This window comes from Amphiprion ocellaris, chromosome 2 (assembly GCF_022539595.1).
Source record: "Amphiprion ocellaris isolate individual 3 ecotype Okinawa chromosome 2, ASM2253959v1, whole genome shotgun sequence".
Taxonomy (NCBI): Eukaryota; Metazoa; Chordata; class Actinopteri; family Pomacentridae; genus Amphiprion; species Amphiprion ocellaris.
The window spans coordinates 2,838,308-2,860,930 of NC_072767.1; the positions used below are offsets into that span (position 1 = coordinate 2,838,308).

At 39.5% G+C, this 22,623-nt stretch overlaps 2 protein-coding genes across 4 annotated transcripts in view; both read left to right on the plus strand.

Moving 5' to 3' along the window:
• Nucleotides 1–473: 473 nt before the first annotated feature.
• Nucleotides 474–20,700, plus strand: fyco1a (FYVE and coiled-coil domain autophagy adaptor 1a). 2 transcript variants are annotated; one of them, XM_023293437.3, is made up of 18 exons: nt 474–552; nt 2,615–2,726; nt 3,366–3,472; nt 3,768–3,893; nt 4,310–4,416; nt 6,259–6,402; nt 8,201–8,294; nt 8,392–10,899; nt 11,440–11,532; nt 12,674–12,792; nt 12,869–13,036; nt 13,820–13,972; nt 14,145–14,374; nt 14,773–14,926; nt 15,971–16,057; nt 16,149–16,359; nt 17,999–18,108; nt 18,302–20,700. In XM_023293437.3, the coding sequence occupies exons 2-18, from the start codon at nt 2,666–2,668 to the stop codon at nt 18,375–18,377; spliced, it is 4,548 nt and encodes a 1,515-aa protein (XP_023149205.1). In that variant the 5' UTR covers nt 474–552; nt 2,615–2,665; the 3' UTR covers nt 18,378–20,700. The 2 variants fall into 2 exon arrangements, with proteins under 2 accessions (XP_023149205.1, XP_023149206.1); XM_023293438.3 differs by having other exon boundaries at nt 475–552; nt 2,612–2,726.
• A 140-nt stretch (nt 20,701–20,840) lies between these two features.
• The window catches only part of ghrhrl (growth hormone releasing hormone receptor, like), a 30,847-nt gene continuing 29,064 nt past the window's right edge, over nt 20,841–22,623 (plus strand). For both annotated transcript variants that reach the window (XM_023293442.3, XM_055018786.1), the window contains exon 1: nt 20,841–22,048. In XM_023293442.3, the coding sequence (XP_023149210.2) occupies nt 21,995–22,048 (54 nt within the window). In that variant the 5' untranslated portion in view covers nt 20,841–21,994. The remainder of the gene's footprint in view (nt 22,049–22,623) is intronic.

Here is a 22,623-nt window from a genome sequence, read left to right on the forward strand (position 1 = left end):
AAATCTATCTATCTATCTATCTATCTATCTATCTATCTATCTATCTATCTATCTATCTATCTATCTATCTATCTATCTATCTATCTATCTATCTATCTATCTATCTATCTATCTTATATTTATATATAGATGATTTGCAGATATGATAAAAAAAGAGCCGTCACTAAAGCAGTGATATCTGTAAACATTCAATTTTAAATAATACAACACCTATGCAACTTATTAAAATAAATTAAAATATTAAACACACACGTAAATGTATCCAACGTCTTTTATAAATCAATTAAATCTGCTACAACTATGATTTTGTCCTGCTGTCAAATCACAAAAGAAAGTGGGTCACTCATTTATGTCTGTCATTGTTCACATGACTTCACTGTTTACTCTGCTTCTGCAACCAAACTCTGGTCCCGCCTACTAGCCTCAATCTGATTGGTCTTTACGCTGAATGTCTCTTTCTCGGTGGATAGCCTCCTGTCAGTCACAACACTTCCAACCGTTTGTATGTACAGTCTGAATCTGTTGTTATGGGATTGACACATATCTCTGAAAGTATGTTAAAGTTATTATTCTTTTGTTATTCTTTCTCCAGCAACTGTCTAGAAACATGTTAGATTATCTGAGTTATCGTGTCCCGCTACTGTCACGGTTATTTTCAAAATGTCTGTCAAATGATTATTGTGTCAAAGCTAAGTGTAGCGTCTGGGAGAGAAGCGACGAAGGCACAAAAGAAGACTTTTAAAAGCTTCCCCTGCCACTTTTATATTATTGTCTTTTGCTTTTTGGTGTTAAAATGTTCATATGTGTGTTGTAAGGCCTCAAAATTGGAGTTGTAAAACTGTCGTTGGTGTTTTTAACTCCGCTCACGTTAACCTAGTTAGTTAGCCGTTAGCATAACAAACCGATGTTGACTTTATACTGAATGCTTATGTGTTAAAAATATTACTGTAGCTTATTTAACATCGTTTCTTAGAGCATGGCAACACTCAAAACGTTTTAGATGGATGTTATACCACATTTCATGGTTTGTTTAGTTCGATATACTGTGGTTAACTATTAAGAGGTTACCAGGAGTGGACACAGTAACATGAGTACATGTACAACATCCAGTACTGTGTGCTATAAATACTGCCTCTGTCAATGTGTACTGTTGATACAGTGTTGGTTATTTTTGCAGCCGTACTTTGTGCTTTTAGTGTTTTAAGGACATCCATGGTAAAGCTGAATTACCCTTCCAAAATGTTATAAAATTTTCATGTGCAATTAAGATTTTTGCATTTGCATGAAGTCAGCTTATTGTCATTTAAGATGCGAAGTTCATCTAAAGTTTGACCTACAGACTCATTTTTTCTTGCATACTAAAGCTGTGACAAAGAGCCATTATGTACTTCCCATAGAAGTTTTAATCAGTTTTGTTGTGTAAAGATTTAAAAGTCTTTATTGCCATATTCACCCATGAGCAGGCTATCAGTGCAATGTATTTCTTAGCTTGCTGTATGTAGAGTTTAAACTCACTCATCTACTCCTACATGCTGAGTTAGAAAGATTTTGAATATACAAAGAACAGTGCAAAAAGAATTTGTGCAGAAAAGTATGCGCGCTATGTATGGCACCAACGATCCAGATGTGGATATACAGTAGTGTAAATATTGCATTAATTCCTTTGGGTACCTGTGATGTGTTGGGCTGATTTGATCACTCTCTGCAGCTGCTTATGGTCCTTTTGTGTCCTGTTAATTTTCTATTCTGTGATGCTATTAGTGAGAATAGTCTCAATAGTGAACTGCTACAAGCTGTAGAGGAGTAATGGTGGTAGCTTAAATTTCCACAGCTTCTGACGTACTTTCATTAGCTGGGTGATGTGGTGAGTGCAGGTGAAGCTGTCACTGATGTACACTTAAGAATGCTGGCTGAGGTTTAATTTACCCAAACTTATTGCACATTTTTGTTTATCAAATTGTCAGAAATATCAGAAAAAAATTGCAAATTTCTGTCAGATAAGGTCACATATTTGAAAGGTACAGACTTTGTAGATGAACCGGGAACAGTGTCCCAACCCACATTTTAAGCAACGGGGGGTTTGCTTCTTTTGTTGCGCCTGCAGCGATCAAATTGTTAATCAACTCCCCATTTCGGGATCATTACTCTTCAGTAAATCAAACGTCTGGAATTTGCATCCCTGTTCATAATTACATACATAAATTACGGGTTTGCTTTGTCCTTCCAGTTATGTGAGGATGTATTCATTTTGAAGTTGTTGTCATCATTGATCATTGTTATCATTCATCAGTTACATATATGTGATATATACAATAGCTGCATTGGTAATACAGTTGTTAAATGTAGATACAAGGATGTAAATCCTATATAAATACGTTTGACCAACTTCTTGATCTTCATCCATAAGGTGAATTACCTTGAGATAGCATATGTTATCAGTTGGCCCTGTGTAAATATAACTGAACATCATTTGGCAGTGAACCCATCATCACTCTCATTAATGTGTGGCACATTTGTTTGAATCAAATGCGTCCATCTGTGGCACTAATGGAGTACATTGCAAGCGTTCGTCAGTCTTTTGTGCCAGACTGATTTGGGTTCTCTGATTCAGCAGACTGGATGTGACCCTGTGACCTCTGGTTGCCAGGGAGCGAGCGGCGGGACCATGGCTGCTGGGGCTACAGTCGGGGAGAGCCAACTCCAGAGGATTATCCGAGATCTGAATGGTACGTCAGCTTTATGTGTGTGTGTGTCTATTTGTGTGTGAATTCGCTGGCGGCAGGCATTTATTGACTGACAAGGTTGACTGAGCAGAAGAGAAAGAAGAGCTAGAAACATGTGACTTCATGACCTCTGTCTCTCATCTTTACACCTGGAACAATCTGACCTTTCTTCGATATCACTTCATTTAGGAAAACAGGCATTTGACCTCATGTTTGTGTGGTAAGGGTGTGGTGGATGCCTCTGTCAGCATGCAGCGAGACAGAGAGTGCTTGCTAAGGGTGCACCCATCACGAGTGTCCTTTCAGTTTTTGCGATGGATACGAGGCAAGTTTTTAATCTGAAACTTAGCTGTACTTGAAAAGGGTAGCAAAGCAGAAACTATGGAAAGGGAATGGATGATTTGTGTGTGTGTGTGTGTGTGTTAGCAAAATGTCCTAAACATGACATTTTGATTTCTTGCATCTTTATTGCTTAATATATTGGCTAAATTAAGGCTAGAAACAATCAAGCAAAATCTGTTAGATGCTTATGTCTTATGCGTTTGTGTGTTTTCTGAGGTAAATCTAGGTGCTACCAGTTTGTAAGAAAACTTTTACTATCACAAATCTGTCTTCATATTTGAAAATGTGTGTCAATTTCAGAGGCTGTTGCAGAGCTCGCAAAGGAATACAAAGAAAATGGGGAGCCGATCACAGATGACAGCACCAATCTGCACAAATTCTCCTACAAACTGGAGTATCTGCTGCAGGTTGGATTCTGGTTACATTATTTCACCAGACCTAATAAGTCTGAGTCACCAAGTGAATATCTGAATAAACTACTTGATTCCCAGATAACTTACAGCTAGTTATAAAGCTGCGCAATTTGTTGAACCTTAGTTATTGAAGAAATTGTCAAACTTCCGTAGATGTAAATTTTACATGATGGAAGAATCAGTCATAATATTTGCCAATAATTCCTCAGTTATTTCATTTCTTTCTCATTTGATTGATGACAAGTACAACATGTAACTATTTCGCACTCCAATTATATTTTTATCTCAGTTTGACCAAAAAGAGAAGACCACATTTCTGGGTACAAAGAAGGACTATTGGGATTACTTCAGCGACTGTCTGGCTAAGATCAAAGGAGCCAACGATGGTATTCGCTTTGTCAAATCCATCACTGAGGTGCGATTTTGTTGTTTATAATGACACCACTTTTTGTATTACTGCTTAGAAATCGATGCTTTGAATATATATATGTAAAGTGTCTTTGAGTGTTCTAAAAAGCGCTATACAAATAAAATGTATTATTATTATTATTTTTATTATATGAGATATTGAAGCATTAGTACTGATATTTTAATCCTTGTAGCTTTAACACACAAAATACTCTGCATTTTATTGCTTACATATTACTATACAGACAGTTGCATTGTGTTTGAAGGTAAAATTGACATGTTTTTTTTTTTAAAAGTTGATTAAATAGTGTATGTTTTTTTTCTTTTTTGCTTTGTAGTCTTTCACTTGTGGAATATCTCAGAATGTGAATAAGCACTTTTCAAAGGCTCCATTTAAAACAATGTCTGTTTTTGCTTTGATAGCTGAAGACATCCCTGGGGAAGGGAAGAGCATTTATTCGCTACTCCCTCGTACATCAGCGACTGGCCGACACTCTGCAGCAGTGTCTGATGAACCAGAGAGTCACCAGGTAAAACTGTCAGAGCCTAATGAAGTCCCTCTCCAACATTTATTTTTTATATACAGCGCCCTCCATAATTATTAGCACCCATGGTTAAGATGTTAAAAGCCTTAAAATAAATTCAATTTTTATTGCAGAAGCATACTCTCACACTGAAAATTGTAGAAAAATATAACCTTTAACTCAAGTGAATTGTAAGGGGAAAAAAAAATCCCTGACGAATAAATAATTATTTTTCATAAAATCACCTGTTCCACAATTATTGGCACCCCTAACAATTCCTAGGAAATAAATGTAATTGAAGTATTTCTGTCATTTCTACAGTAGTTTACAAAGTAGATCAGAGTATCTAGGAAAATTTAATTAGTAATTCATCACTTCCTGTTTCCCTGGGGTACAAATATGACGTGACACAGAGGCCATTTCTCTTATCCACTCTTCAACATGGGAAAGACAAAGGAACACACCATTCAAGTAAGGCAGATGTGTGTTGACCTTCACAAGTCAGGCAGTGGCTACAAGAAAATAGCCACTCGGCCATATCTACTGTCAGAGGAATCATTAAGAAGTTTAAAACAACTGGAACAGTGGTAAACAAGCCTGGACGAGGACGCAAGGTTATTTTGCCACCACGCACAGTGAGGAGGATGGTAAGAGAAATAAAAAGTTCACTGTTAAAGAATTGCAACAAATGGTAGCATCTTGGGGTCACAAAGTCTCCAAAGCAACCATCAGGCGCTATCTATATGCCAACAAGCTGTTTGGGAGGCGTGCACGGAATTAACCTTTTCTCACTCACAATCATAAACGCAAACGTCTGGAGTTCGCTAAATGGTACTGGGACTTCAACTGGGACCGTGTGCTTTGGTCAGATGAGACCAATATAGAGCTTTTTGGCAACAAACACTCTAAGTGGGTCTGGCGGGACACAAAAGATGAGTATGCAGAAAAGCACCTCATGCCCACTGTGAAGTATGGGGGAGGATCGGTGATGCCGTGGGCCTGTTTCTCTTCCATAGGCCCTGGGAACCTTGTTAGGGTGCATGGCATCATGAACGCTTTGAAATACCAGGACATTTGAAATCAAAATCTGGTGGCCTCTGCCCAAAAGCTTAAGATGGGTCGTCACTGGGTCTTTCAGCAAAATAATGACCCTAAACATGTGGCCAAATCTACACAGAAATGGTTCACCAGACACAGAATCAAGCTCCTCCCATAGCCATCTTAGTCCCCAGAGTTCAACCCCATTGAAAACCTGTGCAGTGAGCTGAAGAGGAGAGAACCCAGGTCGCTGGATGATTTAGAGAGATTGTGCAAAGAGGAATGGTCGAAGATCCCTCTTTCTGTATTCTCCCATCTTGTGAAACATTATAGGAGAAGATTAGGTGCTGTTTTGTTGGCCAAAGGGGGTTGTACAAAGTATTATCAGGGGTGCTAATAATTGTGGAGGGCAGTGTAGATAAAGAATAATGGGCTATTGTTGAAGAGTTAATAAACAGTTGAATGGAAGAGTTGGAACCGATTTGTTCTGAATCAAGAAGATTATTAAATAGGACTGAAGATCATTGCCACTGCTCGAAATAGCCAGGTTAGGTATTTTGACACTGATTCTCATTTATGATTTGTGCTTGAAAATGAAATGTTGTAGTGTTTGACCTTATCATTTTTCTATCACAATTTTTTGGTGCTAAAGACAATTTCCTACTGCAAAGCTAGGCTTAATTTAGAGGAATGTCTTTATTTTCTGGTTGAGACGTCTATCTTTTTCACATTATAGGATGAAAGTCTTCTGGTGCTGATTATAGTGGTTCTTGTGTGTCTTATGGTGTCCCCTCACCTCTCTCCTCACAGTGACTGGTACTATGCAAGAAGTCCTTTCTTGAAGACCCACCTTAGTGTTGACATCATCAACCACCTGTATGAACTCAACGAGGTCCAGTTCGATGTGGCATCCAGAGGTCATGATCTTGATGCCTCCTGGCCAACTTTTGCAAGGTAACAAACAGGACGAATTGTGAAAACAAAATGTAGAGGGCATAAAAGCAATGCAGAACGTTAAAAAACGGATCTCAGAAACAGTCCTTCCTACACACGTGGACAAAATTGTTGGTACCCCTTGGTTAATGAAAGAAAAACCCACAATGGTCACAGAAATAATTTGAATCTGACAAAATTAATAATAAATAAAAATTCTATGAAAAGTAACCAATGAAAATCAGACATTGCTTTTGAACTGTGATTCAACAGAAATATTTAAAAAAAATAAACTCACCAAACAGGCCTGGACAAAAATGATGGCACCCCAAGAAAAGACTGAAAATAATGTGACCATAGGGACATGTTCTATCAAGGTGTGTCCTCTAATTAGCATCACAGGTGTCTACAAACTTGTAATCAGTCAGTCGGCCTATTTATAGGGTTACAGTAGTCACTGTGCTGTTTGGTGACATGGTGTGTACCACACTAAACATGAACCAGAGGAAGCCAAGGAGAGAGTTGTCTCAGGAGATTAGAAAGAAAATTATAGACCAGCATGTTAAAGGTAAAGGCTATAAGACCATCTCCAAGCAGCTTGATGTTCCTGTAACTACAGTTGGATGTATTATTCAGAAATTTAAGATCCATGAGACTGTAGCCAACCTCCCTGGATGTGGCCACAGGAGGAAAACTGATAACAAATGGAAGAGATGGATAATAGGAATGGTAACAAAAGAGCCCAGAACAACCTCTAAAGACATTAAAGGTGAACTCCAAGGTCAAGGTACATCAGTGTCAGATCACACCATCCATCGTTGTTTGAGCCAAAGTGGACTTCATGGGAGACGACCAAGGAGAACACCATTGTTGAAAACAAATCATAAAAAAGCCAGACTGGAATTTACCAAACTGCATGTTGACAAACCACAAAGCTTCTGGGAGAATGTCCTATGGACAGACGAGACAAAACTGGAACTTTTTGGGACATCAGCTCTATGTTCACAGATGCAGAAATGAAGCATATGAAGAAAAGAACACTGTCCCTACTGTGGAACATGGAGGAGGTTCTGTTATGTTCTGGGGCTGCTTTGCTGCATCTGGTACAGGGTGTCTGGAATCTGTGCAGGTACAATGAAATCTCATGACTATCAAGGTATTCTAGAGAGAAATGTGCTGCCCAGTGTCAGAAAGCTTGGTCTCAGTCGCAGGTCATGAGTCTTGCAACAGGATAATGAGCCAAAACACACAGCTAAAAACAGCCAAGAATGGCTAAGAGGAAAACATTGGACTATTCTGAAGTGGCCTCTATGAGCCCTGATCTAAATCCTATTGAACATCTGTGGAAGGAGGTGAAACATGGCGTCTGGAGAAGGAACCTTCAAACCTGAGACAACTGGAGCAGTCTGCTGATGAGGAGTGGACCAGAATACCTGCTGAGAGGTGCAGAAGTCTCACTGACAGTTACACAAATGGTTTCATTGCAGTGATTGCCTCAAAAGGTTGTGCAACAAAATATTAAGTTAAGGGAACCATCATTTTTGTCCAGGCCTGTTTCATGAGTTTATTTTTTAAAATACTTCTGTTAAACCAGGGTTTAAAACCAATGTCTGATTTTCATTGGTTAATTTTCATAGAATTTTTATTTATTATTACTTTTGTCATATTCAAATTATTTCTGTGACCATTGTGGGTTTTTCTTTCATTAACCGAGGGGTACCAACAATTTTGTCCACGTGTGTATATGCCGTTTTGTTGGTAAATCAAGCTGTGTGACATTTACCAGTGTTTCAAGAATCTGATTTATTCTGATCTACAGGAGGACAGTGGGAAGTGCAAATTCACCTGGTCACATGTGGAAACCACCCAGCCGCAGTTCCAGTATTAACAGCCTGGCCAGCACTTACTCTCAGGTATGTCACGTATGTCTCTAATAACTTTAATTTTAAGATGATTACAAGATATTCTCACTCCCTCCATTCCTCTCATGTTTCCCTTGTAACCATCTAGCAAGCACCTGAGTTCCCTGCTAGTCCTGACTACGGTCAGAGTCTGCTGAATGACCTGAATGACCAGTCTCTGCCTGCCTGTATGGAAGATGCCAGCACAGTTGAAGACCTTCGTCTGGAGCTGGATCAGTCAGAGCTGAAGCAGCGAGACCTCCTCGTTAAAGTGCAGCAGCTCGGTGAGGAAGCTGCTGAGCTCAGGGGGGTAGTTGTGGAGCTCCAGAGGCAGCTGGATGTGTCGCTTGCAGCCCAAGAGAAGCAACAGGGTTTGCAGGGAGAGCTCAGGGCCGTTCAGGGGAGAGAGGAGTCTCTGTCCAGAGAGGTGGAAGCACTCAGGACTGGGGAAAAAGTCAGGGAGACTCAGCAGCTCCTTCTTCAGGAAAAGTTGGCAGCTACTGAGGGGAAGAACATAGAGCTCATGGCCAAGTTGGATGGGGTTCTGAATGAGAAGGGCCAGCAGGCAGCCAGTTACTTTGATTCAGCGCAGAAGATACACGAGTTGCTGGACAGATTGAAAGAGGCAGAGAAAGGAAAGCTGGAAGCTGTAGCTGAGACGGAGGAGAAGAGGAGGCAGATGGAAAGATTAGAGGGAGAGCTGAGAGACAAGGAGGTGGCTGCAAAGGATAGTGAAGCAAAACTTGGAGCATTGGTATCATCTGTCTCTGAGGAGAAAGCCAAGTTGGAGACAAAAGTGGAGGAACAGTGCAGTGCCCTCGATAAGCTGCAGGGAGCTTTGACACTGAGAGAGAAGGAGGCGAGTAATCTCCAGAGGCAGCTCCAGGACCTCCAAAAATCTTTAGAGGAGAAAGAAAAAGACCTGGAAGAGGTGAAAAGGAGAGCACAAGAAGATAAAGATGAGATGCAGAAGAATATTGGTGGCTTGAAAGAGTCTTTAAAAGCTGAAGTTGCTGCCCTTACAGAGCAGATTAAGAGTAAAGAGGCCGAGCTAACCTCCAGCCGTGAGACACTACAACAGCTAGAAACCAAAAACCAAAGCCTGATCTCAGAGAAGGACAAACTTACCACAAGCTGTGCTGAGCTGGAGGGTAACATTAAAGAACAGGCCATGAAGATGGAAGAATACAAGACGCAGTGCGCCAGTCTGATGGAACTGAATGAGAAGCTGCTGACCACGGTGAAGAGAAATGAGGAGTTGAAGAAGGAGATGGCAGAGAACAGAACAGTGCTCGAGGCTGAATTAGCAGCTCTGAGGGCTTCTGAGAAACAACTGAGAGGCCAGCTGGATGATACCAAGATGACGGTGGATGAAAAAGAGAAGCGGTTGCGTGAAGAGAACCGCAAACTGGACGAGAGTCTGCAGCGAACCACCATGGCTGCAAAGCTCTCGGAAACCACATCAAAGCGACTGGAGCAGGAGAACCAGAGTCTGAAGGAAGAGCAGGATAATGTGAAAGGAGCTCTTAGCCGTATGCAGTCAGATTTGAAGAATGTTCATGGGCAGATCAGAGATTTGGAGAAGAACTTAGGAGCTTCACGCAAGAATGAAGCCAATCTTCAAGAACAGCTTCAAGCCAAAGAGGCTCAGTTAGAGAGTAAAGAGAGGGACCTTGTTACGTTGCAGTCCAGGTTAAAAGAATTGGAGGCCAAGGAGAAGGAGCTTGAGACTGCAAAAGCTAACGCAGAAGCAACCTGTGCTCGACAGACAGAAATAATTGAAAGGGTGACCTCTGAGAAACAGGTGATGGAGAAATCTCAGCTGGAGAGGAGTGCGGTCCAAGCCAAAGAGAAGCAAGAAGTGACTGGCAAATTATCTGTGGTTGAAGGCCAGTTGGAGGTTAGCAGGAAAGAAGTGTCCAGGCTCCAGGCAGAGGTACTGGACCTCAGGGTGCAGGTGCAGAGATCTGAAGAGGAAAAACTGAAATCCAAAGCACAGCTGGAGGTGACAGAAGCCCAAAGGGATGAGCTCAGGATTCTGACCGAGCAGCTTAAATCCCAGACTGAAGCACAGAATAAGAAGCATGTAATGGAGCTCATGGAGTGCAGAAAGAAAGAAGAGGCGCTCGCCCAGCAGCGTGATCGAGAAGTAGCTGCCCACGCCGAGCTGGCCATCTCTGCAGCTGCCACCCGAGAAGAGCTGGCCACCCTCAAGGCAGAAAATGAAAGGGTGGCTTTAGAAATCAACGAGACACGTGAAGGTCTGCACAGGGCAAACACTGAGATGGCAGAGCTGGGAATAACCATCTGTAAGCTGAGCGCACAAAAGGAAGAGGCCAGAGAGCACTGGGCAGGTGACGCTGCTAAGATTGAAGAGCTGGAGAAAGACGTGGAGCGACTAGAGGAGTGCATGAAAGAACTGCGACTGGACAACAGTCGTCTGAAAGAGGAGCTTAAACAGAAGGAGGCACTTCCAGGGACGATCACGGAGCTCCAGGAACAGCTGGAAAAGACCAAGACTCAAGTACAAAGCATCAAGGACTCCACCCGGGAGGAGATGGACGCAGTCAAGTTCCAGATGAGCTCAGAGAACATGAATCATCAGGTCCAGTTAAAGGTGAGTTAGACAGAACCTGCTAGTTATGATTTGTGTTACACCAGATGATTAAGAGATAAAAAGATGGATGGATGGATGGATGGATAGATAGATAGACAGATAGATGTTCATGGTCATCAGGGTATTAAACCAAATGACTTTGATGTTGACATTTGACGTTTGGATGGATTTGTATGAAATTTAGTACACACATTTAAGCTCCCTTCAGGATGAAATCTAATTATTCTGGTGATTCCTGAACATTTTAATGTAGAGCTATTATTACGTCTGTTTACCCAACGCTTTGAATTTATGGTGAAAAACCTGCAAAACTAATGGCATTTTCTATCAGCCTTAGCTGTATTTTGTGTTTATTGCTAATTAGCAATTGTTAGCATGGTATTTCCACTGTTGATAGATAACGCTCTAAATTTAGATACTGAACACTGCACTGTATACCTGATTAGCATAAGTATGTCAGCATTGTTATTTTAAGCTGTTTGCATTTAGTTCAAAGCAATAGAAAGAATGTAATTGCCTTCTCTTGCTCTGATTTTTCAGGGTGCGAATGAACAGCTGGACAAGATGAAAGTCAAGCTGCAGGAGGAGCAAAAGAAGGCGTCCAGCTTGCAGGACAAACTGTCTGAACTTGAGGTTTGTGTCTTTCAAAAATCAAATGCAGTGATTCATGGTTGAATTAACATGCTGGAAACATGTTGGCGTATGCAGCATTATCAGAAAAAAATATGCAATAAATTTTCACTAGTCCAAAGAACCCCATATACTGTTTATTTAAAAAAAAACTATAGATACTAGTCGATAGTGCAACATCATATAAATAGTCTGGAGCAGACACCTTTATTATTAGCAGAAGTGATACATAAAAGGAACCTAGTAACCTAGTTCAGTAATAGGAAGTAACGGAAGATAATTAATAGGGACAAGAATATTGTTTTATAGATCCCATGTGATGAAAATCTATTTTTATTGTGTTTTGAGGTTGTTATAAACTTGGAGGTGTAAATTAAAAGCGGTTCAGATATGAAGATGTTCACTTCGACCATTCCTCAACCCCCCTGCAAAACCGGTTAGCCTTCCAGCAGTCTCATGGGTTTCCAGATCATAACAGCCCATTTAGGACAGCTCTAAAACCAGGAGTTATACAGTTACTGGGAAATGAACCATCTTTGCAGTATTTTGAGATGAAATACTGAAAGTCACACTGTGGAGACGCGTTGTTTAACTTTGATTCACTTGCTGAAAAGCATCACAGTATGGGACCTTTAAAGTTTCTTTAATTGTTTTTTTAATTGTATTTTTTTTTTTTTTTTACAGATAATGAGAAGCTTTGACTACAACAGCGTTTTTTTTTTTTTTTTTTTTACTTTGATTGGTGAAGGTGGAGTAAATGCAAAATTTCTGGGGTCCTAATCAAATGACAAGCTCCCTGAATTGGCTTTCAGACCATAATTTTCCTCTGTGGTTTGATGTATTTACATAATAGAATTGATTTTGACAGATTTAATTGAGGGGTTTGGCTGGGTCATTCCACAAGTGGTGAAATATGTTATTGTTTATGTGTCTATACAGAAGCAGAAAATAGCCCCGTTTTGATTTAGAAATACACAAAATCTGAAACTGAAATGCCACTCAAAAGTGTGTCAGACTATTTAACTCAAATTCAGTGAATTTAGTGTATTTAGGAGCCATCAACAGCGTAGAACAGTCACTTAAATCATTCGTAAAGGTGTCACTGTGTTTTTCTCTACGTGTGTTTATTTTGTTTTTGTTGAAGGCTGTGAATGAACAGTATTTGCAGCTGACTGGGGAGAAAGATGCTCACATCACAAAGACAGAAGCAGTCGTTCGCAAGAATGAAAGCGAGCTTCAGCAGCTCAGAGACGCAGTAACCAGGTAAGTTCATGATTAGTAGTACTTGTGAATTTGATTTAAAACAGTGAGATGCCTGCTAATTTTCTACTCTGTTCAGTGCTGAAGACGCCCACCTGGTTGCTCAAAAGCTCTGTGACGAATTGAAGCAGAAACTGAAGACAACAGAAGCTGACAAACAAAGCCAGTTTCTGAAGATGACTGCAGAGATCGATGACCTGAATAGAACCAAGACCAACCTTGAGGAGCGACTCATCGAGCTCATCAGGTGTGATGTGTCTCTATTAGGCTGAAGAAAGGTGTTAAGCTTCATTTTCTCTTTGGAATTCAACCACCTTCTTACACCTGGTTGATGTCTGCTCTTTGATGGTGTGTAGTTTGAGTTGCATCTTCCAGTAAGACTAAGAGTCCTCTGATGTTGACAGTGATTTGGGAAAATTAGGTCTGAGATGCAGGATGAGGGGGAAATGCTTTTTTGAATGCTGGGATAATTTACCCAAGTCAGATGTGAAAGAAAAGACTTTGATGGAGACGAGAGCAGAAAAAGTGCTGCAGAGAGGTATAGAGTGTGGAGCAGAGACACTACTGAGGAGAACAAGAGCTTTTTATGCAGCGTTCTTTGCTAAACTCAGAAACCACAGACACCTCGAAAGCTTTCACGCCCTGTATGGGATGAAATACAACAATGATTCAGTCAACTCCCCTGGGATGTACTCATGTGATTTCAGCCTTTTGTGCTCTTGTATTATGCATGTCTTTATTGTGTTACTCAGTTGCATCATTTAGGGAAATTAAGTTACCTCCACCATTCCACTGTAAATGCAACATTTTAGAAAAAAATCACAGCAAAATTCGAATACATGATATAGTAGTTTAGACACCATTTACAGTTTATACAGGTTTCTTTTATCTCTAAAGCAGCTTTGAAATATCAAGCCTTAAATGTTTTAAAATCCAACAGAGCACAGTTGCAATTAAGATGAGGCTTTTTCAAAATCCAGGCCAAAATTTGACATAAATGCTTTTGTCTTTTTTTTGTGCAATACATCAGGGACAAAGATGCCTTGTGGCAGAAGTCAGATGCTCTGGAGTTTGAGCAGAAACTGCGAGCAGAGGAGCGCTGGTGGTTGGTGGATAAAGAGGCCACGCATTGTCTCGACTGCAAGGGTCAGTTCACCTGGTGGGTGCGCAGACATCACTGCAGGTGGGCTTTTACTCAGCACCATGGTCAACTGTACTCACTGTCTTCTCATCTCTTTACCTACTCTATTTTGATTTTCAGTCTGTATACAGCATCCCTGTCTGGTTTAGTAAGAAATTCAAGTTCTAATATGGATGAAATGTATTTAAATATTTCGTTACTCATAATCTTTTAGACTTTGCGGTCGCATCTTCTGCTACTACTGCAGCAACAACTTTGTTATGACCAAGCACAGTGCAAAGAAGGAGCGCTGCTGCAAGGACTGCTACACCCAGCACAGTGCGGTGGTGGAGAGGTTCACAGAGGCAGAGCTGAGTCCCTCAGATGTTCCTCCTCCTCCACCTGGAGCTGGACCTCAACCTCCTCCTGAACCAGCTCCATATAAACCCACTCCCAGGGTCACAGGTGAGAAGCATGTTGAGAAGGAAAATGCTTGCTACCTTCACAGCTTCACACTGTGAATACCACAAAGGTATTGTTGTTCCTTGGCCCCAGTGTTTTTCTGTGCATAAACTGGAAATGTTTCAGCAGAAGTGAAAAGGCTGACTTTGTTTTAATTGAGGAACAAGGAGAGAAACTTTCGCTGTACGATTCCTATTCAGTGGGCAAAAAGGGAAGATGGGTGACATTTACGTTCAAAGGAATACAAAGTTTTATTTTCAATCTAAAGAAACAAAAAATACAGAATATTAAATAGATTTTTGGAGTCTTTTTCCTGTTCCATACGTACATTATGGTTACTAATCCCCTCCTGTGTAGTATTTCGGTTATCTAGTCTGTTAAATTCATCTGTTTCTTTCCAGTTTCCGACCCCTGTAACCGATCTGATGATGGTGCTTTCGACATCATCACCGAAGAGGAGGTGAACGGCGTCTACGACAGTGACGCCACCTCTCAGACCACAGGAGGCTCCCTGGAGGGAGAACAAGACCGACGGCAGCCAGGAGCACTGGATATGTGAGTGTAGCATTCATGGTGGTGCTGGTGGTTTTTCTGAGGTACTATGCGACTTTATCATTAAGTGGTCAGGCTCTGCTGGTGAAGCTCAGCAGCAGTGGTCAATGAGTATCACAAGCATACCGCAGCATGGAGGATCTGCAGCTTTAAATCACTACAGAGACCCTTCATATCCTTTCTGAAGCTTATAACTGCTGTGACTGTCCCAGTGTTATTCTTAAAAAAATTACACAAAACGCAACCTTGATTTACTACTCTGTTTGAATCCAGATGTCTCAGGAGCAGGTGCAACTTGAGCTGTTACGGAACCTGCATTGTTCCATATTATACTTAGGGATGTATTTTCTTTTGTTTTCACTTATAAACGAAAAACAGAATTACAAGAACAGGGAAGTGTCACTCCTAGAGAAGTTTCATGACATGGAGCAAACCACTATTACGTGACATAGTAAATGGAAACATTCACAATGACAGGTTGATTTTATTTGTGAAAAACAGCTTTCCTCTCCGTCTTCGTACGATTTATGCAGCACAGATGTGAGGCTGCTGAGAGTCAAGATAATTGTCAGTGTTAATGTGAAGCATAATGTGTGCAAAATGAGCTTAAACATGCCAAAATACTCTTGTTGTCCATTAAAATGTGGTGACACTGATGTTTAGGTAGAATTCAGTCAACTTTAAATGTGTAGCCACCAAATATTTTCAAAAACAAACCTGTGCTGGCTCCATGAATCCAGCATAGGCTTCACAAGCCTCTGTAAGAAAACAGCTTAATTGTCAGTGTTAATGTGAAGCATAATGTGTGTGAAATTAAGTAAATGAGCTTAAACATGCAAAAACACTCTTGTGGTTCATTAAAATGCAGTGTCACTGAATTTTAGGTATAATTTAGTTGACTTTAAATGTGTATCCCCCAAAGTATTTTCTAAACCAGACCTGTTAACATGAAGATACTGCAGTGATTCATGTTGAAGAAAATAACTTGTTTTTTAAGAGTTTCTCAAGAGATTTCAGAACTTAACACTATTGTTCTGCGTTTTCCAGAGGCACGGCAGATGTGGCCGCTGATGAAGAGCATGTTCCCACTGTTCAGGATTCAGAGATCAACCTCCTTAAATCAGGAGAAATCACGTGAGTTCTCACTTTGATGTACTTCACACACGTATGATTGAAGTTAATTTATGAGTCCCTAATGCATCTTGAAATGAATTTGTCCTTGCAGGATGGCTGTCCCTCTCAGCATTGATGATATTTCTCAGTTTGGTGACGGTACCAGGGAGCTCTTCATTAAATCCAGCTGCTACAGTGTCATAACTGTTGCTGTGGGCGACTGTGGCCCAACCATCTGCTGGATGTTTTCCTCTGAGCCCAAGAGCATCTCCTTTAGTGTGGTTTACAGGGAATCCAGTGACACTCAGATGGAGCAGTCGAAGGTATGTGCAGTTTTTATGTTGATGAAAATGAACAGTATGCAGTGACATCCAGTTTAATTTAGGCCCTTGGGGTCTACCGCATAGAGGCCTAAACAATTTTCAAAGTTCTGAAGAACAGTCGTCAGACAATGCTGTTACATAATTTTAAATCAAAGTACATCACAAGGCTGAGTAAAATGTTTCTCAGTTGTTACACAACTAAAAAGCCAAAAACCCACAGGTGATGATTGAAAAGTAGAAGTTATTTTCAAACACAATGAGGCGAATCTGTATGTGCTTTCATGGATGCTCCCTACAGAGCGGGGCTGTTTAGCTTGATCTTTCAAATGTTACTGAATGAGGAAAACCACTGCAGGTTCACAGTGTTTCTTGGCAGGTTGAAGTACACATCCTTTACTTGAAATGTCGTGGGTTGCAAATTAGTAATGATCTTTCATTTGATATTTGCATCTCTTCACTGTCTTGCCAATATTTTGTGATGGAAATTTTGTCGTATATCCAAAGTTTACAAGATATTATGAATATTAATATCATTACTTTTCCTGTTCAGCATAAATGGCTATGTGAGGTAATGTTTTAAAAAAAAAGTATTATAGGTGATACATAGTCTTGAGCAAAAATTTATGTTCACTTGTTAAGACCACGTATATCATGGCAGTCTTTAGTTTCCAATGACTCCCATAACTTTGAGTTTTCTAACATGGAATCATTGAAAGTCATGCATTTTTTGGCACAAAAAACAATCATTCATTTTGTTTATCTCATAGATATAGTATATGTCTTCTGGAAAAATTACAAAATCTGCTGGGTCAAACATGTACATACAGCAATGCTAACATTTGGCTCAATGTCCCAACGTGGACAAAGAAAATGTCTTCTGGAGAAAAGCTCTGTGGTCAGATGAAACAAATATTAAGCTTTTGGACTTCAATAATCAGAAATTTGTAAGGAACTATCAAGCATGGTGGCGGCAGTATCATGCTCTGAGGCTGTTTTGGTGCTTGTGGAACTGGTGCTGTACACAAAGTAAATGAAATAATTAAAAGGAGAATTACCTACACATTCTTCAGGAAGGTCTGAAATCATCAGAAGGTTGGTTCTTGAGCACAGTTGGATGTTCCAGCAAGACAGTGACCCCAAACACACACCAAGAATGGTAAAGAAATGGCTCAGTCAGGTTAGAATTAAGGTTTTAGACTGGTCTCACCAAAGTCCTGACTTAAACCCCATCAAGAATCTGTAGACTGTGATGAAGAAACAAATCTGTCATAAAGCCAACAAATTTACTTTATCTGCACCAGTTTTGTGGTGTTTGTAGAAGCTGCTAAAGGTGCCTAATTGAGGTGAAAATACCCAAGATACGTTTAACAAAGTAGTAGTATCGCTGTGAGTATACTTTTGATCCAGCAGACTTTGTCTTATTTCCAGAAGACCTATAATAAATCTATGAAACAACCAAAATGCATGATTGGTTTTTTTTTTTTGTGACAATGCCATCACAGGAAATTCAGTTTTAAAAGTCACTGAAAACCTAAGATTGTCCAGATATACACGGTCTTTAAAGGTGTCTGAAAACTTTTGTTCACAACCGTAGTATTGATGACAACTTGAGACCAACTTGTTTCTGTTCTGCTCTCAGGTCCTGATTCCTCTGACTCGCTGCAATTCCCATAAAGAGACAATTCAGGGGCAGCTGAAAGTCCGACACCCCGGCCTCTACACACTCATCTTTGACAACTCCTTCTCACGGTAACATCCAATGTTCTCGTCCTAGAACAATTTTTCCCTCTTTTTGGCAGAAGCTTATAAATCACAGAGATGGGATTAACTTGCCATCTTTTCCTGACAGTCTGTGTGTGTTTAGTCGTCAATCTGGCTGTTTGATTCGCCTCTTTTTGGTTAAAAGGATTGAGGTCCCTTAATGTAACACTGTTTCCAACAGGTTTATCTCCAAGAAAGTCTTCTACCATCTCACTATGGAGAAGCCTGTGATCTACGATGGAAGTGACTGTCCCTGAAGCTCCCACAGAGGTGTTGCCATGACGTCACTGTGGCAGCCAAAGGGAAACTGACAAAAATGGCAATTCATTTTTTCCTCTTTTGTTTTTAAAAACCAAGTATTTTATGTTTACAGAAATGTTGTGTTTTATTTAACTCAGTGGCGTTTTGAGGTGCGCTCATGTTCTTAACTGCGGCCCAAGTAAATTGTTCTTAAGAAGAAGAATGAGGTTTTAGAAGGAAACATTTATGCAAATTTTAGCATGTACACCAAGTAATATATTTACCTTTAGTTCATTCATTTTGTAGTTTAGTTTTTTTCTGTTGGTCCGTAGTTGTGGTGGTCTTCGGTTTGGTTTGGCTTCTCTTTTCCCACATATGTTGATGGGAATCCAAGTTACTGCAGGGGACTCTAGAATTATAAAATATGATAAAAGACTGTTGGCAGATGACAGTTATTTCTGTGTAAAAAAAAAAAAAAAAAAGCTGTCTTGAAGACAGAAATATTAAAAAAAAATTTAAATTCACGGCCAGTTATATATGTTTTGTGTGGTATTTAAATCAGACGGCTTAAAATGTAGAAAAGTGCAGACAGGTGGTTTGCTTGCCGTGACAGCGTGACTTGTGTTGTCACACTGCGAATCTTTGTGTGCATTGTCCTGGTATAGTGTGATCCTGGAGACACCTACTGTAGAACTACTATAAAGGCAGTAGTTTAAGGACTTTGATGGACAGATTTAGTTAACATAGTAGCATCACAATCATGTAAGAGAAAGCCGGGAGATTTTACAGGTGTGAAGTTAAGATCAAAGTGAAGAGTTTGAAGATGGGTTTGGTCTGAACCATGAGTACTGACGGCTGATAATTAGAATCTAGCAACAGTAATATAGTAGTGACGACTGAGTGTTCATTATTTGGAACATTGAGTGCTGCAACTGCTGTGATTCTATGGCAAGACGGACTCTAGTGCAAAATATGATATTGGGCAACTGTGCTTGAGTGAAAATCATAATCATTTATTGACCAATAATAAATAGCACACACATAGGTAGTATTTAAAGAGTATTTAAACACCAAAGGAATAACATCAGATATTAACTCACTGTAATACTCTTTAGAAGTCCATAATAGATTTATATTGTGCAACAACTTGTATTTTTGCACACCCCACTTTGTTGTAGATTAAAGTAGTCATTGAAGAGCACTAGTGTAATAATGTAGTAATCCCTACTGAGTACTCATGAGTCAGAACATCAGCATATTGCCCATCCCATCACAAAATGGTCTGTGGTTCTTTCATCGACTTGTCTGATACATTTTGTTTGCACTTTGCCAGCACAAGATGGCGGAAAAAAGCAGTAACCAATAACTGGTCTGGGGAAAAAAAAACTTTCTGCTTCATAACAAAGGAAAAGCACTTTGTGCAAATCTCAGGAGTGGGACATTCAACTGTCCTCTAGTGGTAGCATGTCCTCATTTTTTTTGAAACTTCAAAAAAGAGAAGAAAAACTGCCATCATGCTTTGTGTGTGAGGAGACCTGCACACCAGCTTTCTCCATCCACGTTATATGTAGGAGCTAATCAAGTGTCTGACTGTGTTATTACAATGACTTTCAGTTGAAGTAAATTACTGATTGTCGGCTAAAGAGCTACTGTACTTTCCAAGTGCCTTTTGATTCTAATTGCCAGGGATTTCTTCGCTTTTGTACATTTTACTCTTTGTTATCCTCTCAGAACGTGACCCTTAGTCGGGATTCGTAGCATTCTGTAAACACTTTTTATCGGCATTTAAATCATATCAGCAGAATATTTTTAGTAATATCAGTTGAAATTATTTTTTTCCTTTAGTTTTCCTATGAATCTCTGCAATCTTTTTGTCATTTTATTAGAAAACACTCTTCTTGTGCCCTCAGCGATGAAATGAATTTGAATACTGTGTGCTGTTTTTAATATTAGATTTTTTTTTTAAAGCAAAGCAATAAGAATGAATTACCTTTTAGATCCAACCCTACACTACTTAGCAAGCAATTACGCTGCTTTTCTAAGGGCCTGTTTGCCCTTCAGTCAGGCCTCTTTTATACTTCTGATGGATGCAAACTGTATGCAAAGCCTCATATTTTCTAAAAAGCTGCACTTTGTGATGAATATTTTTTAAATTGTTACAATATTCTATCTGTGAAGTTTATACTGTTGTTGTCAAATAATCCACACGCTGATGGATCTTTTTACGTGCTCTCTCTGAAGGAAGTAAAATTGACATGATTCATTGCAACAGGTGCAGAGCATAACCAGTAAGCTGTCAAACAACCAGTACACACAAATAAATTGTGATGGTGTCTCTGACTTCTTCCAACCTGTGTTTGTTTTAGTAAACGACAGTTCGAAATGTCAGAATGAGATCTACACGTTATCTCTGCCTCTTATTCTGATATCTGACATCTACAAAGAAATATGTTTGCTGTCTAACAATACCTTCAGCTGATGAGCTCTGTCTAGAAGGGAGAAGGTTTTTTCTCTTTTTTAACAGGTGACAGCAAGATTTTAGAGAGAATAAAAGCTTTTGAAGTTTGACGCTCCGCTACAAACCATGAATTATTGAGGGTTATTTTGCTTCAGTGTGACGTTGCAATATAACAACCAAAACTTTAGATTTGTATTGAAATACATTTTGTTCAGATGAATCCTAAGAGCTTAAGGGATAAAGAAACTGTTTCCTCAGGACTTCTTTTCCAAGAGGCTTCTTCAGTTATTAAGCTTTTTAATGAGGGTTTATCATGACCTGGATGACTGAGAATCTACACAGAGACATTTCAATAAGCTTTAATATGAAAAATAACGCTTTGGCATTTAAAAGGAATCAATAGTACTATTTTTTGCAGCATAGTCACAAGAATTAATAAGCTGAATAACTGCATCAGAGAGGGATATGTTTTGTCTGAGAATTATCAGCTACAGAAACGCAAACCAAAAACACTATTTTCCAATGAAATCCTGAGACATATGTAATGACTATGTGTTTGTTTGTCTCTGCCCGTTTGTGGGTGACAGTCCAATCAGGTAAGCAGAGAACCGCTGTTGAGCTCTGAAGCTTGTAGGTTAAACTAGGAGCTGGTGTTTGACTTCAAAATAAAAGACGTTAGTACAAGTACAAAAATAAGTCCTTTATTTCTCCCCACGCCAGGGGAAATTTACATTGTTACAGCAGCTTATGTAGCAATAGACATAGTAATAGGAATAAAATAATATTTACAATATATACAGGGGTGAGAGATGAGGATGAAATAGTACAGTATTGACACACTGTAAGACAATGACAAAGACAACCACATACGGTTTATGCATCTAACCAGAACATGTGCTAAGATTTATACAGTATGAACTAGATAATAGAATAAGCTGTAGGCTGTAGATGTGTTTGGTAAATAATATTTGGAATGCAAGATATATGAAATGTTATTTAACTACAGGGATTCCTTACTGAGTTTCCGGTTGAGGCTTTTATTGTGAAAAGTGAACCAGAACTTCCACGTCTGTATTGTCGTTAACTTGACAGGTGAGTTATTTCCACCTGGAGGCAGCGCAGCATCCCAGAGTGAGTCTCTGGAAAGCGCCACGTTTGGACTGTAAAGCCGCCAACATGTTCTGTGTCCACATCAGACGGATGTTTCTGGCTCTGTGTTTGGCTCCAGCTGTGAGTAATTTACTTTAAATGCTTGCTTTTAACAAAAATAAATAAATAAATAAATAATCAGTGAAATATGACAACGAAGTATTTTGCCAGACATTCTCTGCTGGAAAGCTTAATTGGAGGAACTATTTCTGAGAGGGATGCACTCAGCTGACACTGGTGGATTCTGTTTATCTCTCTGATTTTCAAAGAAGACTATTTCTTTTTGTTCAAATTTGCATTTTATTAAATATTCTAAAGAAATCTATAAATATGCACCAGATGTGTACATGTGTGTTCAGATTAAGCATGGACTGAATTACTTGTTTGTTTATTTGTGATGGCAATAATTATTAATTAAATAATGATTCATTCAAATGTCTGTTTTATCTCTCTCTCTCTCTCTCTCTCTCTCTCTCTCTCTCTCTCTCTCTCTCTCTCTCTCTATATATATATATATATATATATATATATATATATATATATATATGCAAAAGAATGCAGGAAATATGTATTTGAAAATCTGGAAGTTTTTCCACTCCTGCACACACTCATATTACCTCCTGAATCAGCTTTTAATTGAAATCAGTAAAGTGAAA